This window comes from Cebus imitator, unplaced genomic scaffold (genome assembly GCF_001604975.1).
Source record: "Cebus imitator isolate Cc_AM_T3 unplaced genomic scaffold, Cebus_imitator-1.0 Scaffold322, whole genome shotgun sequence".
Lineage (NCBI taxonomy): Eukaryota > Metazoa > Chordata > Mammalia > Primates > Cebidae > Cebus > Cebus imitator.
The window spans coordinates 1000342-1023944 of NW_016107637.1; the positions used below are offsets into that span (position 1 = coordinate 1000342).

At 46.7% G+C, this 23603-nt stretch overlaps 2 protein-coding genes and 1 pseudogene across 10 annotated transcripts in view; 1 reads left to right on the forward strand and 2 right to left on the reverse strand.

Annotated features, from left to right (window-relative positions):
• The window catches only part of YIPF1 (Yip1 domain family member 1), a 45924-nt gene extending 42494 nt beyond the window's left edge, over positions 1-3430 (reverse strand). For 5 of the 6 annotated variants that reach the window (XM_017504420.2, XM_017504422.1, XM_017504423.2 and 2 more), the window contains exons 1-2: positions 3315-3410; positions 2507-2586 (exon numbers count right to left, since the gene is read on the reverse strand). In XM_017504420.2, coding sequence (XP_017359909.1) covers positions 2507-2537 — 31 coding nt within the window. In that variant the 5' untranslated portion in view covers positions 2538-2586; positions 3315-3410. Of the gene's footprint in view, positions 1-2506; positions 2587-3314 lie in introns of all 6 variants that reach the window. The other variant, XM_017504424.2, reaches the window with a different exon arrangement.
• Positions 337-433, reverse strand: LOC119467727 (annotated as a pseudogene).
• A 9136-nt stretch (positions 3431-12566) lies between the features above and the next one.
• Positions 12567-23603, forward strand: part of DIO1 (iodothyronine deiodinase 1) — a 19575-nt gene continuing 8538 nt past the window's right edge. For 2 of the 4 annotated variants that reach the window (XM_017504429.2, XM_017504430.2), the window contains exons 1-2: positions 12567-12966; positions 23068-23211. In XM_017504429.2, coding sequence (XP_017359918.1) covers positions 12630-12966; positions 23068-23211 — 481 coding nt within the window. In that variant the 5' untranslated portion in view covers positions 12567-12629. Of the gene's footprint in view, positions 12967-13644; positions 13729-23067; positions 23212-23603 lie in introns of those variants that run through there. The other 2 variants (XM_037729899.1, XM_017504432.2) reach the window with 2 other exon arrangements.

Below are 23603 nucleotides of genomic sequence, written 5' to 3' on the forward strand. Positions count from 1 at the left end.
GGATGGCATCTCATGCAAAGGGAAGGGGACGAGCAAGACCCAGAAGATGGAAAGTGTGCCCCACGATGCAGGGTCAGTGATGGCATAGTTTCACTGGAGTGTGGGCTGCATGCACCTCTAAGAAGACGACTTTTCACACAATCTGCTCTGTGTTGGTTATTCTTGTCCATCTCAGCTCCTTGAATGCAAAACTGGTGTGTGTCTTATTTCCGCCACCAGCAGTCTCTGCTTTTACATCCTGGCATATCCTAAGCTACCTTCAGCCTCTGTGCCTTTCCCAAAACAATGTCTTTCACCTGAAGGCTTCTGGACTCTACTTTTTCTTTTTTTTAAAATAAAAATTTTTTAAAAACCATATGCGTGTTGTCAGGCCCAAGGGCCTCTTCCATCCTTGTCAAGGGGAGTGCTAACCTTCTCTCCTTTCATACAACACTGACCTCTACTTTTTCATCCCACACTACCTTTCCTCCCTGGAGAAGCCTTCCATGACCCCCGCAGCATCCTATGTTCTTTTCTAAAGACCTAAGTCCTTAACAAAGTTGATAAAGCCCTCCGTAATTTGCCGCCTGGCTCCTCCAAAGCATCACTTTGTGTCAGCTTCCCTCACCACCTGTGATCTGGAACACAGGCCTCCTCCCAAGTCTTTGGGAAAAAATTCCTCACTCCACAGGGACTTCCGCATGGGCTGCTCTCTATGCTTGAACTTTCTTGCACTGCACTCCTAGACAGGATGGCTGAGGAAGGCCTCTCTAATGAAGAGAGATTTGAACAGAGCAAGGGAGCAAGCCATGAGGTTATCTGAAGAAAGGCTGTCCCAGACAGAAAGATGGCACTGAAGTCCCAAGCTGTGAATGTACTTGATGCATAGGAAGAACGGTGACTGCCCATGCAGCCTGGCAGAGAGAGAAAGGGCAAGAGCAGCAGGAGATGAAATCAGAGGCATGGAGGCTGCATCATGCAGGGGCCTCCAAAGCCACAGTAAGGGTTCTGGCTTTTTCAGGGGTTTAAAAAAAAATTTTTTTTTTGAGACAAAGTCTTGCTCTGTCGCCCAGGCTGGAGTGCAATGGCGCATATCTTGGCTCGCTGCAACCTCTGTGTTTGAGCAATTCTTCTGCCTCAGCCCCCTGAGCATCTGGGATTACAGGCATCTGCCACCTTACCCAGCTAATTTTTATATTTTTAGTAGAGACAGGGTTTCACCATGTTAGCCAGGCTGGTCTCGAACTCCTGACCTCAGGGGATCCACCTGCCTCGGCCTCCCAAAGTGCTGGCATTACAGGTGTGAGCCATCGCACCTGGCCTGGCTTTTTCTTCTAGTGAGATGGGAGCTACTAAAAGGTTCTGAAAGAATGAGGTGATCTGGTTGAGTTTTAGAAGGACTACTCTGGCTGCAAAGTACAGACTGTAGAGGGGTAAGGGAGGAAGTAGAAAGACCAAAAGGAAGGTAAAGGCTTTAATTCAGACGAAAGGTAACAGTGACATTGAGCATGGTGAGAGTAGTGGTGGAGGTGGTCAGATGCTAGATGAATTTGGAAGACAGAGTCGACAGTATTTGCAAATTGAGGTGGATTTTTAGTACTTGCAAATGAAACAGATTTCTCTTTAAACAGTATATCTCTTCATTCGATAGCAGAGACAGCATAAGCTGTGACACCAGACTGGATGGGTTCAAATCCTGATTTTATCCCTTACTAATTGTGTAACCGTTAGGCAAATTATTTTTCTGTGCCTCAGTCTCCTCATTAATAAGACGGGAATAAGGTCACTAGTTCATAAAGTTGATACAAGGATTGAGTTATCTGCAAAGCATTTAGACATATAAGTGCTATGTAAGGTGTTTATAAAACAAGTAAGTGTTCATCAATCCCTAGCCTAAGTCAGGCTCTGGGTTATGAGTTCTAATATCTCCTTGAACTGTTCCTCCAGCACTTTCATAGTTTGTAGGTATATATTTAATAAATAAATGTCCCCCTCACTAGACTGAGAGTTTCACAAGGAAGGAAACTATTTTGTTCATTCTTCTATCCCTGATAACTAGAACAATTACCCAGTTCCTGGTCATATTCAGCAGATATTTATTGATTCAATGAAGGAATGATCTGATCACATTTCATCCAGTGATCTTTTCACATTTTCATCTGCTCCACCAGTGTATAAACCTCTTCATGTTTTTATTTCCGGTATCTAGTACTAAGATACTAGTATCTAGTTCTAAGCACAAAGTAAGTGCTCAATAAATGTTTCCTGAACTAAAGCAGGAACTGTATAAACATTTTCTGTAATCACTGTACTAAATTTATGTTACTTGTTACCAATCTGAAGGGTTATCTGGCAAAAAAAAAAAACAGCTGGTGTGGACAAACGAAACACCTGGATGTGGCCAACAGCCACCAAAATGTTAGAAATAATATCCTTTAACGTGTGAGGCGGTATAGCAATGAAAATACTTGCTGTGACTGTGGAAATAGTGATTGTAAATATAAAGGTGGACACACAACTGATATACCTTCAAATTGCAAGTCATCTACCGCTGCCATTCAGCCAGTAAGTCTTCTCCCAATTATGAGGAAGAAAATTTGCAGGGGTCTAAAAGAAAAAAATAGGTGAACGTAGTAGGATAACAGTATAAAATATCTGCAAACAAATCTTATTTCTGTATTAGAAATGGTATCGCTTTCCCTTGCTTCTCTTTTCAGTGGGGTTTGATAGGTTTATATAAAGACAACCACTAAGCGTCAGGTATTATTAAATACTAAAACTTACAAAGAAACTAACCCGGGGGTCCAAAGGTTCCGATTCAACCTTATTGGTTGTGTATGTACCAGGAATGAATCTCAACCCACTGTGTGAATGTTTGGAGACCAGGTGCAGCCTAGAGATGTAACGATGAGGAAGAAGAGGCTGAGGTTTGAGACAGGTGATGGGGACAGTGAAGAACAAAGGCAGTTCAGCCCAGCCAGTGGTTAAGGGCACAGGCTCTGGGGTCAGATAGAGCTGGGTTTGATTCCCGATTCCGCTGCTTCTCTGCTGTGTGCGAGCTCCTCGGGGCCTCAGTTTCCTCATCTGTAAAATGGGTGCATAACAGTACCTCGTCACACAGTGCGGGGGCCATTAAATGGGACAGTGTGTGTAAGGAGCCTAGCGCGGAGCCAGGCAATTAGTAGGCAATGGGGTGTCGGCGACCCTGCAGCCTGGGACACCGCGAAGAAAAGGCAGTGTTTTAGGGAGAGGAACTGGGCCGCGGCGGCCCGGGCGGGCAGGAGATCCCGAGACCCCTCAGCCCCATACAGGTCCCGCAAACCCGGCCGCCTCACCTCGCGGGGCTGGGCGTCCGGCGGGTCCTGGGAAGGCTCGGGCCTCAGATGCTCCGCGCCGGTTCCGGTCCAGCCCAGTTGCCGGAAGCCGGAGATCCGGGAGGTGGAACTTCTCCGCCTCCTCCGGGAAGAGCCCCGCCTCCTTAAAGAGGCAGCAGCTCCCGGAGACACCTGCGTGCCGCGGCGCGCGGAGTCTGCTCCCTCCCGAGGGTGAGCCTCGGGTTCTTGAAGAGACAGGCGAGGGCGGAGTGGTGCGGTCGCTGAGTGTGACTACTTGCTTGCTCCAGGGAACGCAGAAAATTATCGAGTGTAGGATATTCTTACTGTGTGTTTATACCTCTTTTCCTATGAAAATATAAAATCGAGTAATGACAGACGACAGTGAAAGGAAAAAATAAGTCACCCGCGTCGCCAGTCCCCCAGTTTTTGGGGGGCCATAAAAATTTAACTGGTGAGGAAGTGCATGAGTTGATTACATTCTGAATGAGTGATCGAAAGCGCGATGTCTGTTCATATAAGCTCCCCCAGTAAGTGGGCAATTAGAAGACTATATCTAATAACAGCCAAATATAGTGTATTTTTTTTTCAAGGTTATCATGATCAGGCTTTGTATATGCAGGATCTCTAATTCTCAGAACAATCCTGCTATCTTGGGATGAGTATTCTCATTTTACAAAGCGAAAGCTGAGGCTTAGAGCATGTACAGGGTGCTTTTGGTTGAGTATGTACCAGGAATGAATCTCAGTTCATGAATCAGCAAGTATATCAGCCACCTCTTATGTCCCATTTCAGATCATCTTGGCCTCACCTGCTGCTTATTTCACCGCCACTCATCTTATTCCAGCGTCAGCAGATATAACTTGACTGAACTTTGCCTCCAGCCTATGCTTCAGGAGTCTTGTTTCTTGATGCTGTGGGGTCATGGGACCTTGCTGGAACCACTCAGTACCCAGAAGTGTAGGGGTAGAGAGTTAATGTCTCATGGGGCAAATCTCTGACCAATGGGGTCAACAATTGATGAATATATGTTTTTCCTTTTTCCCTCTCAGACAGGTGCCCTTTCATATAGCTCCCAAACCACCTGGCAGGATTAAGCAACCAAATGCCTTCGAAGGGACCAATTTGACAAGGCATCCTCGCATTGGCTCTCCTTCCTTCCCTGATTTACAAGCCCTGTCCTTCACTCCTGGTCCTTGGATTCGTACTTGCCAATAAATTACTCATATGAGGAACCAACAAGAAGGCATGTTGGTACCAAAAGTGGGCCCAGAAAACAGAACCTCAAGTTGGCATTTCCTAACTGAACTGCTCACTAGTCATGTGGCAACAACAAATACATTGCTGGTGATAAAGGGAGAGGGAAGGGAGGGTGGTGGAGTGGTAACATTTACAATAGAATGGCAGCATAATTACTAAGCTGTCTGCCTATAGTTGATTGGGATAAGGTGCAGGTAGAAGACTTTTAAGGTGCTGAGTTATCTAGTGGCTGTGGCACTGGAACAGTAAGAGGACAATGGTAATTATAAGGACTATGGAATGGACTGGATTTTCTTAACTCCATTAGAACCCTTGTAAATAAAATGACAGAGTCAGAACAGCCGACTGTCAACTTGAGGCACTTGGTGAAAGCTAGAGAGCCTCTATGGCAGCTTTGAAGGAGATTCTTATTCTTCTATAGACTTGAGAAAGACTGGACTGAAAATCAGGCCCAAGATCTAATTGTAAGAGTGGCAAAGTTTCAATTAACACTGAATGCACAGCCTGTGTAGGTCTCCTACATCAAAGCTGGGGCATTGACAGAAAATGAATGGGACCCTGAGAAGTGGGATGAGGATATTTGGGTGGAAAAGCCTGAGACTTGACCATTCCTTGTTTCCAGTTGCCTTTGGATCTTTCACAGTGGCAGTAAGAGGACTTTGCTTAGAGATCCTGTAATAATTACCTTCACAACATTGCTTCAGACTAAGGGACCAATTTAGTTGTAAAAAAAAAAAACATGCAACAGTGACAGAGCATGGAACCCATTGGTCTTACCATGTGACTTGGTCATCCAGAAGTAGGTGACCTAATAGGATGGTGGAATGGCTTGTTAAAGGCACAGTTAAGGCTCCAGCTTGGGGAAAACACTCAGGAGACTGGGGCATTGTCCTCCGGCATGTAGTACATACACTAAGCCATTGGTTTATCAATTATTTATAATGATGCTTTGTTCTAAATATCTAGCATGTATAGATTTGCAAACCAAGGGGTGGCACTTCTCACTATCACTTTCAGTGAAACTTACACAGAATGTGTCCTTCCTGCCTCACAAGTTTAAGTTCTGCTTAGTTGGAAACCCTGGTCCCAGGGAAGCAGGGGAGGAGGAGAGAGAACACTTCCACTCCAGTTACAGTTCCAATTGGAAGCTATAACTGCCACCTAGACATTTTTGGCTTTTCATACCACCGCACCAGCAGGTAAAGAAAAGAGTGCCGGCCGTGCGTGGCGGCTCACGCCTGTAATCCCAGCATTTTTGGAGACCAAGGTAGGCAAATCACCTGAGGTCAGGAGCTCAAGACCAGCCAGGCCAACATGGCGAAATCCCATCTCTACTAAAAACACAAAAATTAGCTGGGCGTGATGGCACAGCCTGTAATCCCAGCTACTCGGGAGGCTGAGGCAGAATTGCTTGAACCTGGGAGGCAGAGGTTGCAGTGAGCTGAGACTGACCCATTGCACTCCAGCCTGGGTAACAGAGTGAGACTCCATCTCAAAAATAAACATATAAATAAATTAAATAAAAGAGTGCCACGTGGTAGGGTATAATCAGCCCTGATTACTTTAAGAAGTTGGGGGCTGGGCATAGTGGCTCATTCCCATAATCCCAGCATTTTGGGAGGCCAAGGAAGGATGATTGCTTGAACCCAGGAGTTCNTTTAGTAGAGACAGTGTTTCACCATGTTGGCCAGGCTGGTCTCGAACTCCTGATCTCAGGTGATGTCCCCACCTCAGCCTCCCACAGTGCTGGCATTACAGGTGTGAGCCATCGCACCTGGCCTGGCTTTTTCTTCTAGTGAGATGGGAGCTACTAAAAGGTTCTGAAAGAATGAGGTGATCTGGTTGAGTTTTAGAAGGACTACTCTGGCTGCAAAGTACAGACTGTAGAGGGGTAAGGGAGGAAGTAGAAAGACCAAAAGGAAGGTAAAGGCTTTAATTCAGACGAAAGGTAACAGTGACATTGAGCATGGTGAGAGTAGTGGTGGAGGTGGTCAGATGCTAGATGAATTTGGAAGACAGAGTCGACAGTATTTGCAAATTGAGGTGGATTTTTAGTACTTGCAAATGAAACAGATTTCTCTTTAAACAGTATATCTCTTCATTCGATAGCAGAGACAGCATAAGCTGTGACACCAGACTGGATGGGTTCAAATCCTGATTTTATCCCTTACTAATTGTGTAACCGTTAGGCAAATTATTTTTCTGTGCCTCAGTCTCCTCATTAATAAGACGGGAATAAGGTCACTAGTTCATAAAGTTGATACAAGGATTGAGTTATCTGCAAAGCATTTAGACATATAAGTGCTATGTAAGGTGTTTATAAAACAAGTAAGTGTTCATCAATCCCTAGCCTAAGTCAGGCTCTGGGTTATGAGTTCTAATATCTCCTTGAACTTTTCCTCCAGCACTTTCATAGTTTGTAGGTATATATTTAATAAATAAATGTCCCCCTCACTAGACTGAGAGTTTCACAAGGAAGGAAACTATTTTGTTCATTCTTCTATCCCTGATAACTAGAACAATTACCCAGTTCCTGGTCATATTCAGCAGATATTTATTGATTCAATGAAGGAATGATCTGATCACATTTCATCCAGTGATCTTTTCACATTTTCATCTGCTCCACCAGTGTATAAACCTCTTCATGTTTTTATTTCCGGTATCTAGTACTAAGATACTAGTATCTAGTTCTAAGCACAAAGTAAGTGCTCAATAAATGTTTCCTGAACTAAAGCAGGAACTGTATAAACATTTTCTGTAATCACTGTACTAAATTTATGTTACTTGTTACCAATCTGAAGGGTTATCTGGCAAAAAAAAAAAACAGCTGGTGTGGACAAACGAAACACCTGGATGTGGCCAACAGCCACCAAAATGTTAGAAATAATATCCTTTAACGTGTGAGGCGGTATAGCAATGAAAATACTTGCTGTGACTGTGGAAATAGTGATTGTAAATATAAAGGTGGACACACAACTGATATACCTTCAAATTGCAAGTCATCTACCGCTGCCATTCAGCCAGTAAGTCTTCTCCCAATTATGAGGAAGAAAATTTGCAGGGGTCTAAAAGAAAAAAATAGGTGAACGTAGTAGGATAACAGTATAAAATATCTGCAAACAAATCTTATTTCTGTATTAGAAATGGTATCGCTTTCCCTTGCTTCTCTTTTCAGTGGGGTTTGATAGGTTTATATAAAGACAACCACTAAGCGTCAGGTATTATTAAATACTAAAACTTACAAAGAAACTAACCCGGGGGTCCAAAGGTTCCGATTCAACCTTATTGGTTGTGTATGTACCAGGAATGAATCTCAACCCACTGTGTGAATGTTTGGAGACCAGGTGCAGCCTAGAGATGTAACGATGAGGAAGAAGAGGCTGAGGTTTGAGACAGGTGATGGGGACAGTGAAGAACAAAGGCAGTTCAGCCCAGCCAGTGGTTAAGGGCACAGGCTCTGGGGTCAGATAGAGCTGGGTTTGATTCCCGATTCCGCTGCTTCTCTGCTGTGTGCGAGCTCCTCGGGGCCTCAGTTTCCTCATCTGTAAAATGGGTGCATAACAGTACCTCGTCACACAGTGCGGGGGCCATTAAATGGGACAGTGTGTGTAAGGAGCCTAGCGCGGAGCCAGGCAATTAGTAGGCAATGGGGTGTCGGCGACCCTGCAGCCTGGGACACCGCGAAGAAAAGGCAGTGTTTTAGGGAGAGGAACTGGGCCGCGGCGGCCCGGGCGGGCAGGAGATCCCGAGACCCCTCAGCCCCATACAGGTCCCGCAAACCCGGCCGCCTCACCTCGCGGGGCTGGGCGTCCGGCGGGTCCTGGGAAGGCTCGGGCCTCAGATGCTCCGCGCCGGTTCCGGTCCAGCCCAGTTGCCGGAAGCCGGAGATCCGGGAGGTGGAACTTCTCCGCCTCCTCCGGGAAGAGCCCCGCCTCCTTAAAGAGGCAGCAGCTCCCGGAGACACCTGCGTGCCGCGGCGCGCGGAGTCTGCTCCCTCCCGAGGGTGAGCCTCGGGTTCTTGAAGAGACAGGCGAGGGCGGAGTGGTGCGGTCGCTGAGTGTGACTACTTGCTTGCTCCAGGGAACGCAGAAAATTATCGAGTGTAGGATATTCTTACTGTGTGTTTATACCTCTTTTCCTATGAAAATATAAAATCGAGTAATGACAGACGACAGTGAAAGGAAAAAATAAGTCACCCGCGTCGCCAGTCCCCCAGTTTTTGGGGGGCCATAAAAATTTAACTGGTGAGGAAGTGCATGAGTTGATTACATTCTGAATGAGTGATCGAAAGCGCGATGTCTGTTCATATAAGCTCCCCCAGTAAGTGGGCAATTAGAAGACTATATCTAATAACAGCCAAATATAGTGTATTTTTTTTTCAAGGTTATCATGATCAGGCTTTGTATATGCAGGATCTCTAATTCTCAGAACAATCCTGCTATCTTGGGATGAGTATTCTCATTTTACAAAGCGAAAGCTGAGGCTTAGAGCATGTACAGGGTGCTTTTGGTTGAGTATGTACCAGGAATGAATCTCAGTTCATGAATCAGCAAGTATATCAGCCACCTCTTATGTCCCATTTCAGATCATCTTGGCCTCACCTGCTGCTTATTTCACCGCCACTCATCTTATTCCAGCGTCAGCAGATATAACTTGACTGAACTTTGCCTCCAGCCTATGCTTCAGGAGTCTTGTTTCTTGATGCTGTGGGGTCATGGGACCTTGCTGGAACCACTCAGTACCCAGAAGTGTAGGGGTAGAGAGTTAATGTCTCATGGGGCAAATCTCTGACCAATGGGGTCAACAATTGATGAATATATGTTTTTCCTTTTTCCCTCTCAGACAGGTGCCCTTTCATATAGCTCCCAAACCACCTGGCAGGATTAAGCAACCAAATGCCTTCGAAGGGACCAATTTGACAAGGCATCCTCGCATTGGCTCTCCTTCCTTCCCTGATTTACAAGCCCTGTCCTTCACTCCTGGTCCTTGGATTCGTACTTGCCAATAAATTACTCATATGAGGAACCAACAAGAAGGCATGTTGGTACCAAAAGTGGGCCCAGAAAACAGAACCTCAAGTTGGCATTTCCTAACTGAACTGCTCACTAGTCATGTGGCAACAACAAATACATTGCTGGTGATAAAGGGAGAGGGAAGGGAGGGTGGTGGAGTGGTAACATTTACAATAGAATGGCAGCATAATTACTAAGCTGTCTGCCTATAGTTGATTGGGATAAGGTGCAGGTAGAAGACTTTTAAGGTGCTGAGTTATCTAGTGGCTGTGGCACTGGAACAGTAAGAGGACAATGGTAATTATAAGGACTATGGAATGGACTGGATTTTCTTAACTCCATTAGAACCCTTGTAAATAAAATGACAGAGTCAGAACAGCCGACTGTCAACTTGAGGCACTTGGTGAAAGCTAGAGAGCCTCTATGGCAGCTTTGAAGGAGATTCTTATTCTTCTATAGACTTGAGAAAGACTGGACTGAAAATCAGGCCCAAGATCTAATTGTAAGAGTGGCAAAGTTTCAATTAACACTGAATGCACAGCCTCTGTAGGTCTCCTACATCAAAGCTGGGGCATTGACAGAAAATGAATGGGACCCTGAGAAGTGGGATGAGGATATTTGGGTGGAAAAGCCTGAGACTTGACCATTCCTTGTTTCCAGTTGCCTTTGGATCTTTCACAGTGGCAGTAAGAGGACTTTGCTTAGAGATCCTGTAATAATTACCTTCACAACATTGCTTCAGACTAAGGGACCAATTTAGTTGTAAAAAAAAAAAACATGCAACAGTGACAGAGCATGGAACCCATTGGTCTTACCATGTGACTTGGTCATCCAGAAGTAGGTGACCTAATAGGATGGTGGAATGGCTTGTTAAAGGCACAGTTAAGGCTCCAGCTTGGGGAAAACACTCAGGAGACTGGGGCATTGTCCTCCGGCATGTAGTACATACACTAAGCCATTGGTTTATCAATTATTTATAATGATGCTTTGTTCTAAATATCTAGCATGTATAGATTTGCAAACCAAGGGGTGGCACTTCTCACTATCACTTTCAGTGAAACTTACACAGAATGTGTCCTTCCTGCCTCACAAGCTTAAGTTCTGCTTAGTTGGAAACCCTGGTCCCAGGGAAGCAGGGGAGGAGGAGAGAGAACACTTCCACTCCAGTTACAGTTCCAATTGGAAGCTATAACTGCCACCTAGACATTTTTGGCTTTTCATACCACCGCACCAGCAGGTAAAGAAAAGAGTGCCGGCCGTGCGTGGCGGCTCACGCCTGTAATCCCAGCATTTTTGGAGACCAAGGTAGGCAAATCACCTGAGGTCAGGAGCTCAAGACCAGCCAGGCCAACATGGCGAAATCCCATCTCTACTAAAAACACAAAAATTAGCTGGGCGTGATGGCACAGCCTGTAATCCCAGCTACTCGGGAGGCTGAGGCAGAATTGCTTGAACCTGGGAGGCAGAGGTTGCAGTGAGCTGAGACTGACCCATTGCACTCCAGCCTGGGTAACAGAGTGAGACTCCATCTCAAAAATAAACATATAAATAAATTAAATAAAAGAGTGCCACGTGGTAGGGTATAATCAGCCCTGATTACTTTAAGAAGTTGGGGGCTGGGCATAGTGGCTCATTCCCATAATCCCAGCATTTTGGGAGGCCAAGGAAGGATGATTGCTTGAACCCAGGAGTTCAAGGCTGCAGTGAGGTATGATCGCACCACTGCCCTCCAGCCCAGTGACAGAGTGAGGAAACCCCATCTCAATTGTTAAAAAACAAAAACAAAAACAAAACACAAAACAAAAAAAGGTCTTGGGTGTATTTTAAAACACTTTTCAACTCTGAGCTCCATGATTCTTCTTTCAGTTTCTCCAGTGAGCTATGCTGTCTCTGGCTTCTGGGCCTTTGGCCATGTGGTTCCCTCCATCAGGACATATCCCCGCTTTGGCCAGCTGACTGCTTGCCATCTTTCTGGTTTCAGCATAGAAATCACTTCCTCAGGCTGGGTGTGGTGGCTCACATCTGAAATCCCAGCACTTTGGGAGGCTGAGGCAGGTGGATTGCTAGGTCAGGAGTTCAAGACCAGCCTGGGCAAGTTGGTGAAACCCCATTTCTATTAAAAATACAAAAATTAGCTGGGCGTGATCATGGGCGCCTGTAATCTAATCCCAGCTACTCAGGAGGCTGAGGCAGAGAATTGCTTGAATCCAAGAGGCAGAGGTTGCAGTGAGCCGAGATTGCACCACTGCACTCCAGCCTGGGTGACAGTGCGAGGCTCCATCTCACACACACACACACAAAAGAGAAATCACTTCCTCAGTGAAGTCCTCTTGACTTCTCCAACCAGAATTAGCTTACCCTTCTCCATGCTCTCGTACCCCACACACACTCTCCACCTCTGGACTTCATATAGGAAATGGTAGTTTTTCTGTTTACTTGTCTATTCCCTGCACTGGACCATGACTTCCTTGAGAACAGACGGTGTTTTATTTATCACTCCATCCCCAGTGCTAAGGGGAGTCACAGGCCCCGGTTTTGTTAGGGATGATCCCATTTCTGTCTTTGCCCTGGGAGGTTTCAGATCCCTATCTCCTGGGGAGGGCTTTGACTGCAGAAATAGTCAACCAACAACTAGAAGTCATCATGGGGAAACACCTTTCATTAGTAAAAGAAGACTTTGTTAACATGCAAGCCTATTGGCTTGCAGGAGAGCCTCTAACAGGGTCTCTTTAAGTGTGGTCTTTTTAAGTATTTGTTTTTTAAACATTAATCAGAGGGAGAATTTAAGATGTGGAATCTACCAATCTAAGAATCTCTCTAAAGTTAAGTCAAACAATGGGAAATGATCATGATTAGAACAGACCTTTGTGCACCTGGTTAGGAATTTTCTGTCTCATGACAGAAAGGCAAACATCTTCTGACCTGACTCCTTTCCCTGGCCCGGGTTGGCTGCTCCTACCCTGTACCTTCATTCAGCTCCGCCCAGTGTCGCCTGGCTGCAGCCTCTCTGCCCATAGGTCTCAGAGCTTACTCTGGCTGTGCCGAGATGGGGCTGCCCGGGCCAGGGCTGTGGCTGAAGAGGCTCTGGGTGCTCTTGGAGGTGGCTGTGCATGTGGCTGTGGGCAAACTGCTTCTGACATTGTTTCCAGACAGAGTCAAGAAGAACATACTAGCCATGGGCGACAAGACGGGTATGACCAGGAACCCAAACTTCAGCCACGACAACTGGATCCCGACCTTTTTCAGCACCCAGTATTTCTGGTTCGTCCTGAAGGTCCGTTGGCAGCGACTAGAGGACACGGCTGAGCTAGGGGGTCTGGCCCCAAACTGCCCAGTGGTCCACCTCTCAGGACAGAGGTGCAACATTTGGGACTTTATGCAAGGTCAGGAGGCTTCTACCCACTTGCGGGGTGCTTGAAATAGCATGGGTAGAGGGGGATGAGGAGATGGGTTGGAAAGTCCTGAATTCTCCTAATACTCTTGCTGCTCCTTGTGGAACTTGTCCTCTTCCTGAGACTAGGACTTCTTGTCGATTCTGTTTCTCTACGTAACATTACCGCCTTCCCAGGCACTCACATCACGAACCAGGGGCATTTCAGCCCCTGGAACACTGCTCTTACTGCACAGGCTGATCTGCCTGGGCTGCTCTTTGCCCACCTCTCTGCCTAGTTAACTCCTGTTCAATCTTCAGACTTGCTGCTCAATCACACTTCTTTCGAGAAGCCAAGCCCAATTCCCCCAGACTAGGCTACCCCCTCTCATCTGCCTGTTTAGCATCCTGAACTTTTCTTTATTACACATGTCACAGTTTATAATTATGTAAGCTGGCTGGGATTCTGTTTCCCTCACTAGCCTGCAAACTCAATGCAGGTCGAGACCATTGCTCTAACCCACGATTCCATCCATACCTGATGCTGGCACATGGAAGCTGCTCAGTAAATACTTGTTAAAGATCTCTCGTTCTCTTTCTAACTCCACCCACTCCCCAGTCCAGGCAAACCAGTTTCATCTACTTGAGTTCTGTGCCTCTCCACTCAGTTTTCTCTTTTTTGTCCTTCCAGCTTCTCTTCCTGCCAGAACTCCCATCTCCCCCACTTGCCCACTCAGCCAGCCCAGCTTGTGAATGGCTGCGGGATCACTCTTCTGTGAGTACATCCCAGCTCAACCACTTTCAGCAGCTCCCTCTGCATTTAGGATGAAGCCCAGGCTCAGCCTTGGACGGGTCCTCCCTGGTCAGGCTCCAGCTTTTCCTCCCAATACTACCTCCAAGCTTTCTCACACTCATTTCTTCTGGACAAACTGTTGGGCCTTGCACATCTCTTGTACCTTCCCTTGTCTTTGCCTTTGCTGGTTTCGTTGGCTGGTCAGGAATGCCTTTCCCCACTCCATCGCCAACAGTCCAAATCCCCCTCATTCACGCAGGTCCAGCTCTCTTGCTGCCGCCTCCTCCGTGAAGCCACCTCAGCTCCCTACAGCTAGGCATGCGCTCTCTCCCTTTGGCTCATGGCTCTCTGTCTGCGCCTCTCCTTGGACACTGCTGCTTTCTGCCTAGCACCTGCCTACCTAAGCACAAGTCTTATTTCCTTGCCCAATGGGGAGCCTCAGGAAAGGGCGTGTGTCTGATTTATCTCTGGAATTCCTCAGCATGCTTGGCCCAGGGCCTAGATGCAGCAGGTAGAGAAGGCACCTGAGGCAGTTGGTTTATCCCGTGCTTTTCTTGTTCTTCTTTTACTTTGTAAAAAGAAAAATTTTTTTTTGAGACAGGGTCTCACTCTGTTGCCCAGACTGGAGTGTAGTGGTGCACCCTTGACTTCCCAGCCATCCTCCCACCTTAGCCTCCCTAGTACCTGGGACTACAAGTGCATACCACAATATTCAGCTAATTTTTGTATTTTTTGTAGAGGTGAGGGTTTCACCATGTTGCCCAGGCTGGTCTTGAACTCCTAGACTCAAGTGATCCACCAACCTTGGCCCTCCAAAATGCTGGGATTACAGGCATGAGCCACTGTGCCCAGCCTATCCTGAGCTTTTCAAAGCGTGTTCTTTAAAACCTAAATTCCACAGATATGCTTTACTATGTAGTGTTCCTCGGTCAAAGTAGTTTGGGAAACCCTGAATACTATATCCTCCTCCTGGAATTTCATGTGCCTGTGAGCGTGTGCACATGAGGAGTTTACAATTCCATAGAAGTGAAATGGAGGAGGCTATAAAAAAACAGAACTTTTGCCTGCAGGACTTGGAAGGTTTCCTGTAGGAGGTGGCTCTGGATCTAGGCCTTGAAGAATGAGTAACATTTTTGTAGCTTGGCAAGGAAAAAGGGAAGAGTGTTTCAGAGGGGAAGGCAGGAGCTTCTTTTTCGTTGTTGTTCATTCATAATTTTAAACCACAGTGCACAAATGACCTCAGTTTATTCAACTAATTCCTCTGGTAATAAGAGCAATGGTAATAACTAACTTATCACATGCCCATGAGCCAAGCACTGTAACAGAATCAGGCCAAATTGCTGAATGCCAATCATCTGCAGATCAGTTCCCTGAAAGCCAGCTTGCCTCATGGCCAGTTCACGGAATGTACTTGCATCACCTAACTGTCCACTTTCAGGGAGCTGGTTTACATTTTAAAGACTGTTCAATTTGGGCCAGGCACAGTGGCTCACACCTGTAATTCCAACACTTTAGGAGGCCAAGGCGGTTGGATCACTTGAGGTCAGGAGTTTGAGACCAACCTGGCTAACATGGTGAAACCCCATCTCTATTAAAAATACAAAAATCAGCTGGGCATGGTGGCAGGCGTCTGTAATCTCATCACTTGAACCCAGGAGGCGGATGTTGCAGAGAGCTGAGATCACACCACTGCACTCCAGCCTGGGTGACAGAGCAAGACCCTGTCTTGAAATAAAATAAAATAGACTGTTCAGTTTGTTTCTGCTCCCTGCTGCTGCAGCTGATACTATAAAATATTAAGAGTGACCAGGTGCAGAGGCCACGCCTGCAAACCCTGCACTGTAAGCAGCCAAATGGGAGGATTGCTTGAGCCCAGCAGTTCAAGAACAGCCTGTGCAACATAGTGGAGCCCTGTCCCTGCAAAATATTTAAAAATTATTGGGGTGAGGTGGTGTGCACCTGTCCCAGCTACTCAGGAGGCTGACTGGGGTTACTGGAGCCCAGGAGTTGAGGATGCAGTGAGCCATGTTCACACCTGTGCATTCCAGCCTAGGTGACAGAGCAAGACACTGTCTCAAAAATAAATAAATAAATAAATAAATGATTTTTAATGGCAAGAGGAGGAAACTGAAGCAAAAGAAAAATCTAGTTACAAAATAGAGTTGACTTTCAACACATTAACCTAAAGTCCCCTGAAATCATAGGTACTAACAATACAGAAATAAATAGCATAGGCCTCTGCCCTGGAAAGCCTCTTAACCCTGAATAAGAGATGGTGTTGTGTCAAGGAAGCAGAGGGCACTGGGGAAGGAACCCTGTCAAGAGTAGGGTAAGGAGGTGGCCGAGGGAAAGCTTCCTGGAGGAGAAGTTGGTAAGCTCATTGTCTAGGGGCAGTGAAACCTTGGAGTGGGTGAGGAAGGGGTGTATGGAGAGCAGGGCAGGGCAGAAGGGAGGAGCAACAAAGGTCTGAGATGTGGAAGAGCATCATTCAGTTTGGCAGAATTGGGGTCCCAGAGGCAGGAAGGGGTGAAGGATGAGGCAGAAGGCATGATCAGGAACCGGAGCTTATGGGGCCTCGTGTGTCGTAGCTGCAGGTTGACTTTATCCTGGTGAGTTCTGGAAGAGTTTCTAAGTGGGAAGTAAACATGACCAGTTCTTCTTATTAGAAATATATTGACTGGGTGCAGTGGCTCACGCCTGTAATCCCAGCATTTTGGGAGGCCAAGGCCAGTGAATCACTTGAGGTCAGGGGTTCAAGACCAGCCTGGCCAATCTGATGAAATCCTGTCTCTACTGAAAATACAAAAATTAGCTGGGTGTCATGGTGTGCGCCTGTAATCCCAGCTACTTGGGATGCTGAGGAAGGAGATTTGCTTGAACCCGCCAGGTGGAGGTTGCAGTGAGCCAAGATCACGCCACTACACTCCAGCCTAGGCAACAAAGCAAGATTCTGTCTCAAAAAATAAAAAGAAAGAAAAGAAAATACATGTTGTAATACTTTGGAAACCCACCAGGCCACCAAAAAAGCTCTGTTGTATGCTTTGGGTATAAAATCTGAACTCAGAGACAGAGGCAGAGAGACCTGAAGAATCTTTACTGATAATCTAAAGCAGCTGCTTCATTTTTCGAATGCAAAGGCCCAGAGAGGTGAATGACTCACAGGGAGTTCTTAGAAGAGCCAGAACTACAATGCGTGCCTTCTGACTCTCAGCTCGTGCACTTGCTGTTACTGGATGAGACAGCAGGAGCTCAGGGAGACTCTCGGCCACCTCCAGTCCTCGGTGTGTCCACACACATGCACACACACAATATACACACACTCTTGGACACACGCAGAGCGAAATATCAGTAACTGGCATGGTGTGGCAGAAGGCAAGTTCTGGATGATTTACTTTCTGGATAACAAGAGTTAATCTGAAATTGTTTTTATTTCAGCCCCTGTTTGAAATCTTTTAACATTTTTCCAAGTGTTGTCCAGTAACAATAAACAGGATTTCTCTGCTAAGAGATCCTGATGAGGGGGTTACTGACCCGGGCTGTTTTCCCATGTATACAAAGGAGTTGGACTTGATAGTCTTCACTAGATTCTTCTTTTTTTTTTTTTGAGATAGAGTCTCACACTGTTGCCCAGGCTGGAGTGCAGTGGTGTGATCTTGGCTCACTGCAACCTCCTCCTCCCAGGTTCCAGCAATTCTCCTTCCTCAGTCTCCCGAGTAGCTGGGATTACAGGCGCTCGCTACCACACCCGGCTAATTTTTTGTATTTTTAGTAGAGACAGGGTTTCACTATGTTGGCCAGGCTGGTCTCGAATGCCTGACCTCATGATCCACCCACCTCGGCCTCCCAGAGTGCTGGGATTATAGGCATGAGCCACTGCACCTGGCCTGGATTCTTGAAATGGTGTTCTCTGCACTGTGGTCTGTGGACATGGGCGGGGCGTCAGCCCCCATGTACTCATCCTTTATCTCTCTGCTGCTGAGGAAAGCAGAGAACTGAGTTTAAACTTTGCCCTCAATATTGACCACTGTACCCAACCACGCGACAAATAATTAAACAAATGGCTCTGTGTCTTCCAGGGTCTGAATCAGTGGATGTTGAATTTTTTCCCAATTAAAAACAAAATTTCATATAGCTGATACTTAGAGTTGAACACAACCATAAGTCTTTTGGGTTATTTATTTTTTATTTTTAGTTTTTATTTTTATTGAGATGGAGTCTCATGCTGTTGCCCAGGCTGGAGTGCACTGGCACGATCATAGATCACAGCAATCTCATTCCTGGGCTTAAGTGGCCTTCCCGCCTCAGCCTCCCAAGTAGCTGGGACTAGACATGTGTCACCACGACTGGGTAATTTTTTTTTAAGTGACGGAGTCTTGCTATGTGGCCCAGGCTTTTTGGGTTCCTACCTAAAGAGTGACAGAGTGACTCTCTGGGGTCATAGGAGGCCAGTGACTGGCCACTTGGCCACAGTTGACCTCTGAGCTGCCCTCCTGAAGCCTGGGCCTCCTTATCACATGGGTGAGGAATCATAATGCAGTCAACCAGCAGAGACTGGGGCTATATAAATCAATAGTTGCATATTTTCTTTCTTTGTTTTTTTTTGTTTTTTTTTTTAAGAGACAAGATCTTGTTATGTTGCCCAGGCTGGAGTATGGCAGCTATTCACAGATGCTATCATAATATAATACAGTCTTGAACTTCTGGGCTTAAGCGATCCTCCTGCCTCAGTCTTCTAAGTAGCTGGAACTATAGACACACTTATCTATATCTGACTCATTTTTTGCAGTTTTGGCTGCCCAGCTCCTAACTCTCCTTCCTACTTAGAATTCTCTTTTTTGTATTCTGTTTGTGAAACAGTGCGCCCAGCCTTGCTCTATATAAGGAATATAAACCAATTTTGTTTCTTCTTTTACTTGGACACCAGGAAACTCAGAGTCAAAATATAGCTCAGTTACAACAAATGCATGGGATCTATGGCCTGTGTGTATTCCATTTTCCCCTCCTGTTGTATGCCTCCCAGAGGGGCATGATTAAAACAAAATCTGGCCAGCCATGGTAGCTCACACCTGTAATCCCAGTACTTTGGGAGGTCAAGGCGGGCAGATCACCTGAGGTCAGGAGCTCGAGACCAGCCTGGCCAACATGATGAAACCCCATCTCTACTGAAAACACAAAAATTAGCCGGGTGTGGTGGTATGCACCTGTAATCCCAGCTACTTGGGAGGCTGAGGCAGGGGAATTGCTTGAACTTGGGAGGCGGAGGTTGCAGTGAGCTGAGATCGCACCTTTGCACTCTGGCCTGAAAAAAGTAAAAAATAAAAAAAAAGTATATTTAATGTTTTAATATAGGTGTAAGGAGCTTTAAATTCTTTGCAGAATAGCAGAACACAGAGGGGGTATAGTTAACCAAATAAACCAAATAAGCAAGTTAAGATGCCCTCTGCTCCCCGTCTATCAGCAAGCCCCATCAATTCCACCTTCTCCCCAGCTCTATTGGCCTACATTAGCATGCCCAGGCTCTCATTCTCCCCCTCTCTCTCACTCCCTCTCCCTCTCTCTCTCGTAGAGACACAGTCTCATTCTGTCACACAGCCTGGAGTGCAGTGGCACAATCACAGCTGACTACAGCCTCAACCTCTTGGGCTTAAGGGATCCTCTGGCCTCAGCCTCCCGAGTAGCTGGGACTACAGGCACACACTACCAGGACCAGCTAGTGTGTGTGTGTGTGTGTGTGTGTGTGTGCAGGTGAAGTCTTGCTATGTTGCCCAGAGTGGTCTCGAACTCATGGGCTCATGCGATCCTCCTGCCTCGGCCTCTCAAAGTGCTGGGATTACAGGCATGAGCTACTGCGTCCAGGACCATTGTCTTTCATGTAGACTTCTCCAATGCCCCCAACTGCTTATCCCTCACTTTCCTTCTCACTCTTAGTCCTTTCTCCACAGAGCAGTCAGAGTGATCTTCAAGTGTAAATCTGTCATTACATAGCTATACTGTAGCAGTCAGGGCTCTGGCTTGTAAGCAACAGAAGTTCCCTCTGGTTTTCTTGGTCACATACACATATGTACATAAAGGAACATACTGGAAAGATGTTGAGTGCTTTCTAGAATCAATACCAGCTGGTCTTGATTGGACTGTCTTTTAGCATCAATAGTTGGGTTTGGATGCTGCTGTCATTGCGGTTGCCATGGGAACCCATCACCATCCCTTACGGGGCACCACACTGGTCTGTGGATGAATTCTACCATCTCAATGACTCCCAGAATCAAAGATCTATGTGGAAGGGTATAATTAGCCCAGCTGGGGTCACTGCCTGAGCCCTGGCTGCCGGGGTAAAGTGTGAACCTGGCCCTTCTGTCTTCCCTAGAGCAAGGCTGGGCACCCTGTTTCATAAGTAGACTACAAAATAGGGAATTCTAAGTAGGAAGGAGAGTTAGGAGCTGAGCAGCCAAAACTGCAAGAAATGAGTCAGATGTGATCGAGTGTGCCTGTAGTTCCAGCTACTAAGAAGGCTGCAGCAGGAGGATCGCTTGAGCCTAGAAGTTCAAGGCTGTCGCGTATTATGATGGCACCTGTGAATAGCCACTGCACTCCAGCCTGGGCAACATAACAAGATCTCGTCTCTTAAAAAAGAAAACAAAGAAAGCAGATATGCAACAATATTGACCACCCTTGCGTTCTATCCCCATGATAGCCCACATACCTAGAATAAAATCCAGATTCTTTACAAAGGCTTATGAGAGCCTACCTGCTCTGGCCCGTCCCTAATTCTCTAACCCCTCTCTTGTTGCTTCCCATGTCAGTGGTTTTGTGGGGCCTTGAACACACCAAATTCTGTCACTCCCTCAGGACTCCCTGACCTCATGATCTGCCGACCTTGGCCTCCCAAAGCACTGGGATTACAGGCATGAGCCACCACACCTGGCCGCCTGTCCTTCATTTCTCAGGTTAAATGGCAGCTCCTCTCTGCCCCACCTGTCTAAAGTAGGTCACTCCTTTCTAGTCTGTCTCCTAACACTGATCATAATTGGAAACATCCTCACTTATGCATTGACTTACTTTTTTTGCCTGTCTCCCCATTAAGCAGACTTCAAACTGCACACAGCTGGAGAGCTGCTGGACTCATTCTCTGTGGAATCCCCAGTGTGTGGCAGGGAGACTTGCATATTTTAAGTGCTGAATAAATACTTCTAGATAAAATGAGAGTGTGCTACATGTTGGAGATATGAGGATGAATGAGGAACAAGTGGGGGGCTGGGGAGCATGTGGACACTTAAACAGGTCATGTCACAGTGCAAGACCAGCCACGCTCCAATAGATATATGGTAAGGGCTCAACATTGTCAGCTCTGGCTGTAAGAAACCACAGTGGCTGGCTGCTCCCCAGAGTTGTCCTCAGTCTAGGATGGGGAGTTACAGAAGCCTTCCACCCAAGGCTGGCTTCATGGACACGAAACCAGTGAATCAGACAGGGGCCCACACTCCAAAGGGCCTTGTCCTTGGGGTTTAATGTTCTGCAGCAGCTGTCTTGAATTTTTGTTGTTGCTGTTTTTAGTACAACAGAGTTGCAAAGTATGTCTTGAAATTCTTCAAAATTTTATCTTTGAATCTGCATTTTGTAAGCGAAACCCTATGTGACAATGGAGCATGCCCAGAGGACTTGGAGGCTCTGTTTGCACAGGCTCCTGCCTTCCACAGCCTCCCTGCCCTACCAGGACATGTTCTCCAAGGCCCACTCTCCCATCCCCAGGTGCTCCTTCCTGCTCCCACCCAGAGACTGCGGCCATCTCCTGACCCTAGAGTGGGCCTGGATACAGAAGTGAGGAAGGTGGGGGTCAGGTGAGGAAGGTGGGGGTCAGGTGTCGCATCCCCCAGTGTCTCATGGCTGTCCCCATCCTGGGCTTACAGTGACCGAGGGTGGGGGGAGCCTCTTGTCCACCCCTTCCCTCATCAAGGTACCTAGTATGTCCCTCACAGAGGTTGCAATACCCTGTGGGTTGGGGTGGTGGGCAGGTGGGAAGGGGCTGTGTCTGGCTCAACTTCTGTGATTTTGGGTGGGGCATGGCATGTTGGTCTGGTGGCTGGAGGGAGAGGGGAGGTGCACGCACACTCAGTCTCTGGGGTTCTGGGTAGCTGTGAGGATCTGCTCTCACTCTCTATGAAGATCCCTATATCAGGGGAGTATGACATTAAATAGCAACTAAAAGAGAGGGACCATAGAAAATTAGAAACGTCTTTGTATTTTAGGCTGGACATAGTGGCTCAGGCCTGTAATCCTAGCACTTTGGGAGGCCAAAGCAGGTGGATCACCTGAAGTCAGGAGTCCGAGACCAACCTGGCCAACATGATGAAACCCCATCTCTACTAAAAATACAAAAATTAGCCAGGTGTGGTGGCACGCATCTAGAGTCCCAGCTACTCAAGAGTCTGAGGCAGGAAAATCACTTGAACCCAGGAGGTGGAGGTTGTAGTGAGCTGAGATTGCGCCACTGCATTCCATCCTGGGCAACAGAGCGAGACTCTTGTCTCAAAAAAAAAGAAGGAAACGTCTTTATATTTTAATGAATTTTATGGCACTTTCCCCCACTTTTGGACAAGGAGCCCTGCATTTTCATTTGGCAGCAGGCCCAGCAAATTACGCAGCAGTTCCTTCTCCAACCCGTCACTTTCTTTGTGGAGCTGCCTTCGGTGCCTCCCAGCTTCATAGCTCAGGGAGGAGATAAAAGCTCACAGCAACAGCTCAGCACCTGCTACAGGCCAGGCACCAGATGAAGCCCTTAGCTCTCTTAATTTTTTACTCCTCATAACAGTGCTATAAAGTATTATTATGCCCTCTTGTGGACGAGGAAACTGAAGTGTTACGAATAGAAAGAGCACTAAATTGAGAGTCCAGAAACCAGAATGTTCATTTTAACTCCTCACTGACCTGCTGTGTGACCTGCAGCAAGTGTGTAAAACTCAGTTTCTTTGCCTATAAAATGGAGAAAAATGAGCAACCCTGCAGTATTACTAATCCCATCACATGAGAGAATGGATGCATGCCTGCCTCATAAACCGCATGAAAGGAGCTCCTCTTACCACATTTAAGGAGCCTGACATGCAGCAACTGCAGGTGGTCTGCTGAAACCACCTAACAAAAACCTCTCATTTAGCAGCCCCTGCTAAGTCATGCTCTCTAGACTTTGGACCCCAGTGCCTAGGACCCTTCCTGGGGTGGGGGGCGGGGCGCATAAAAATAGCAGAATTGAAGGTAGGAGTGAAAGTGGTGCTTATAAAAGAAAGCTGTGTGTAGAGTCTCAGTTTGTGATGATTCTTTCTGTTTCAGGAAACAGGCCCCTGGTGCTGAATTTTGGAAGTTGTACCTGACCTTCATTTATGTTCAAATTTGACCAATTCAAGAGACTTACTGAAGACTTTAGTTCTGTAGCAGATTTTCTCATCATTTACATTGAAGAAGCACATGCATCAGGTACAGGAAGATTCTCTGCCTCTTCCACCTCTTCCCGCTGTCTCTTTTCTCTCTCCCTTTCCCCCAGGCCCCATCTCAAGGTTGGGAGGTGGAGGGAGGAAGAGGAGGAGAGAGGGGAAGAGCCGCTATTCACTGCGTGCCCACCACTCTCAGGCCCTGCGCCAGGCTAACCTCACAGTCTGTGCTTTCAATCAGGCTACAGAGAGCAGAACACCTGGAGTGACAGAGTCTGGCTGGGAGAGGATTCTAACATTTTGATCAGATAAATAGGGAAGTCAAGGGAGAGGAACTGATTTGAACACATTTACGAGGAATTTAGACCCATTCAAAATGTGACAGGTGAAATGATGGCCATATGGCAATTTTCTTTTTCTTTTTCTTTTTTTTTTTTT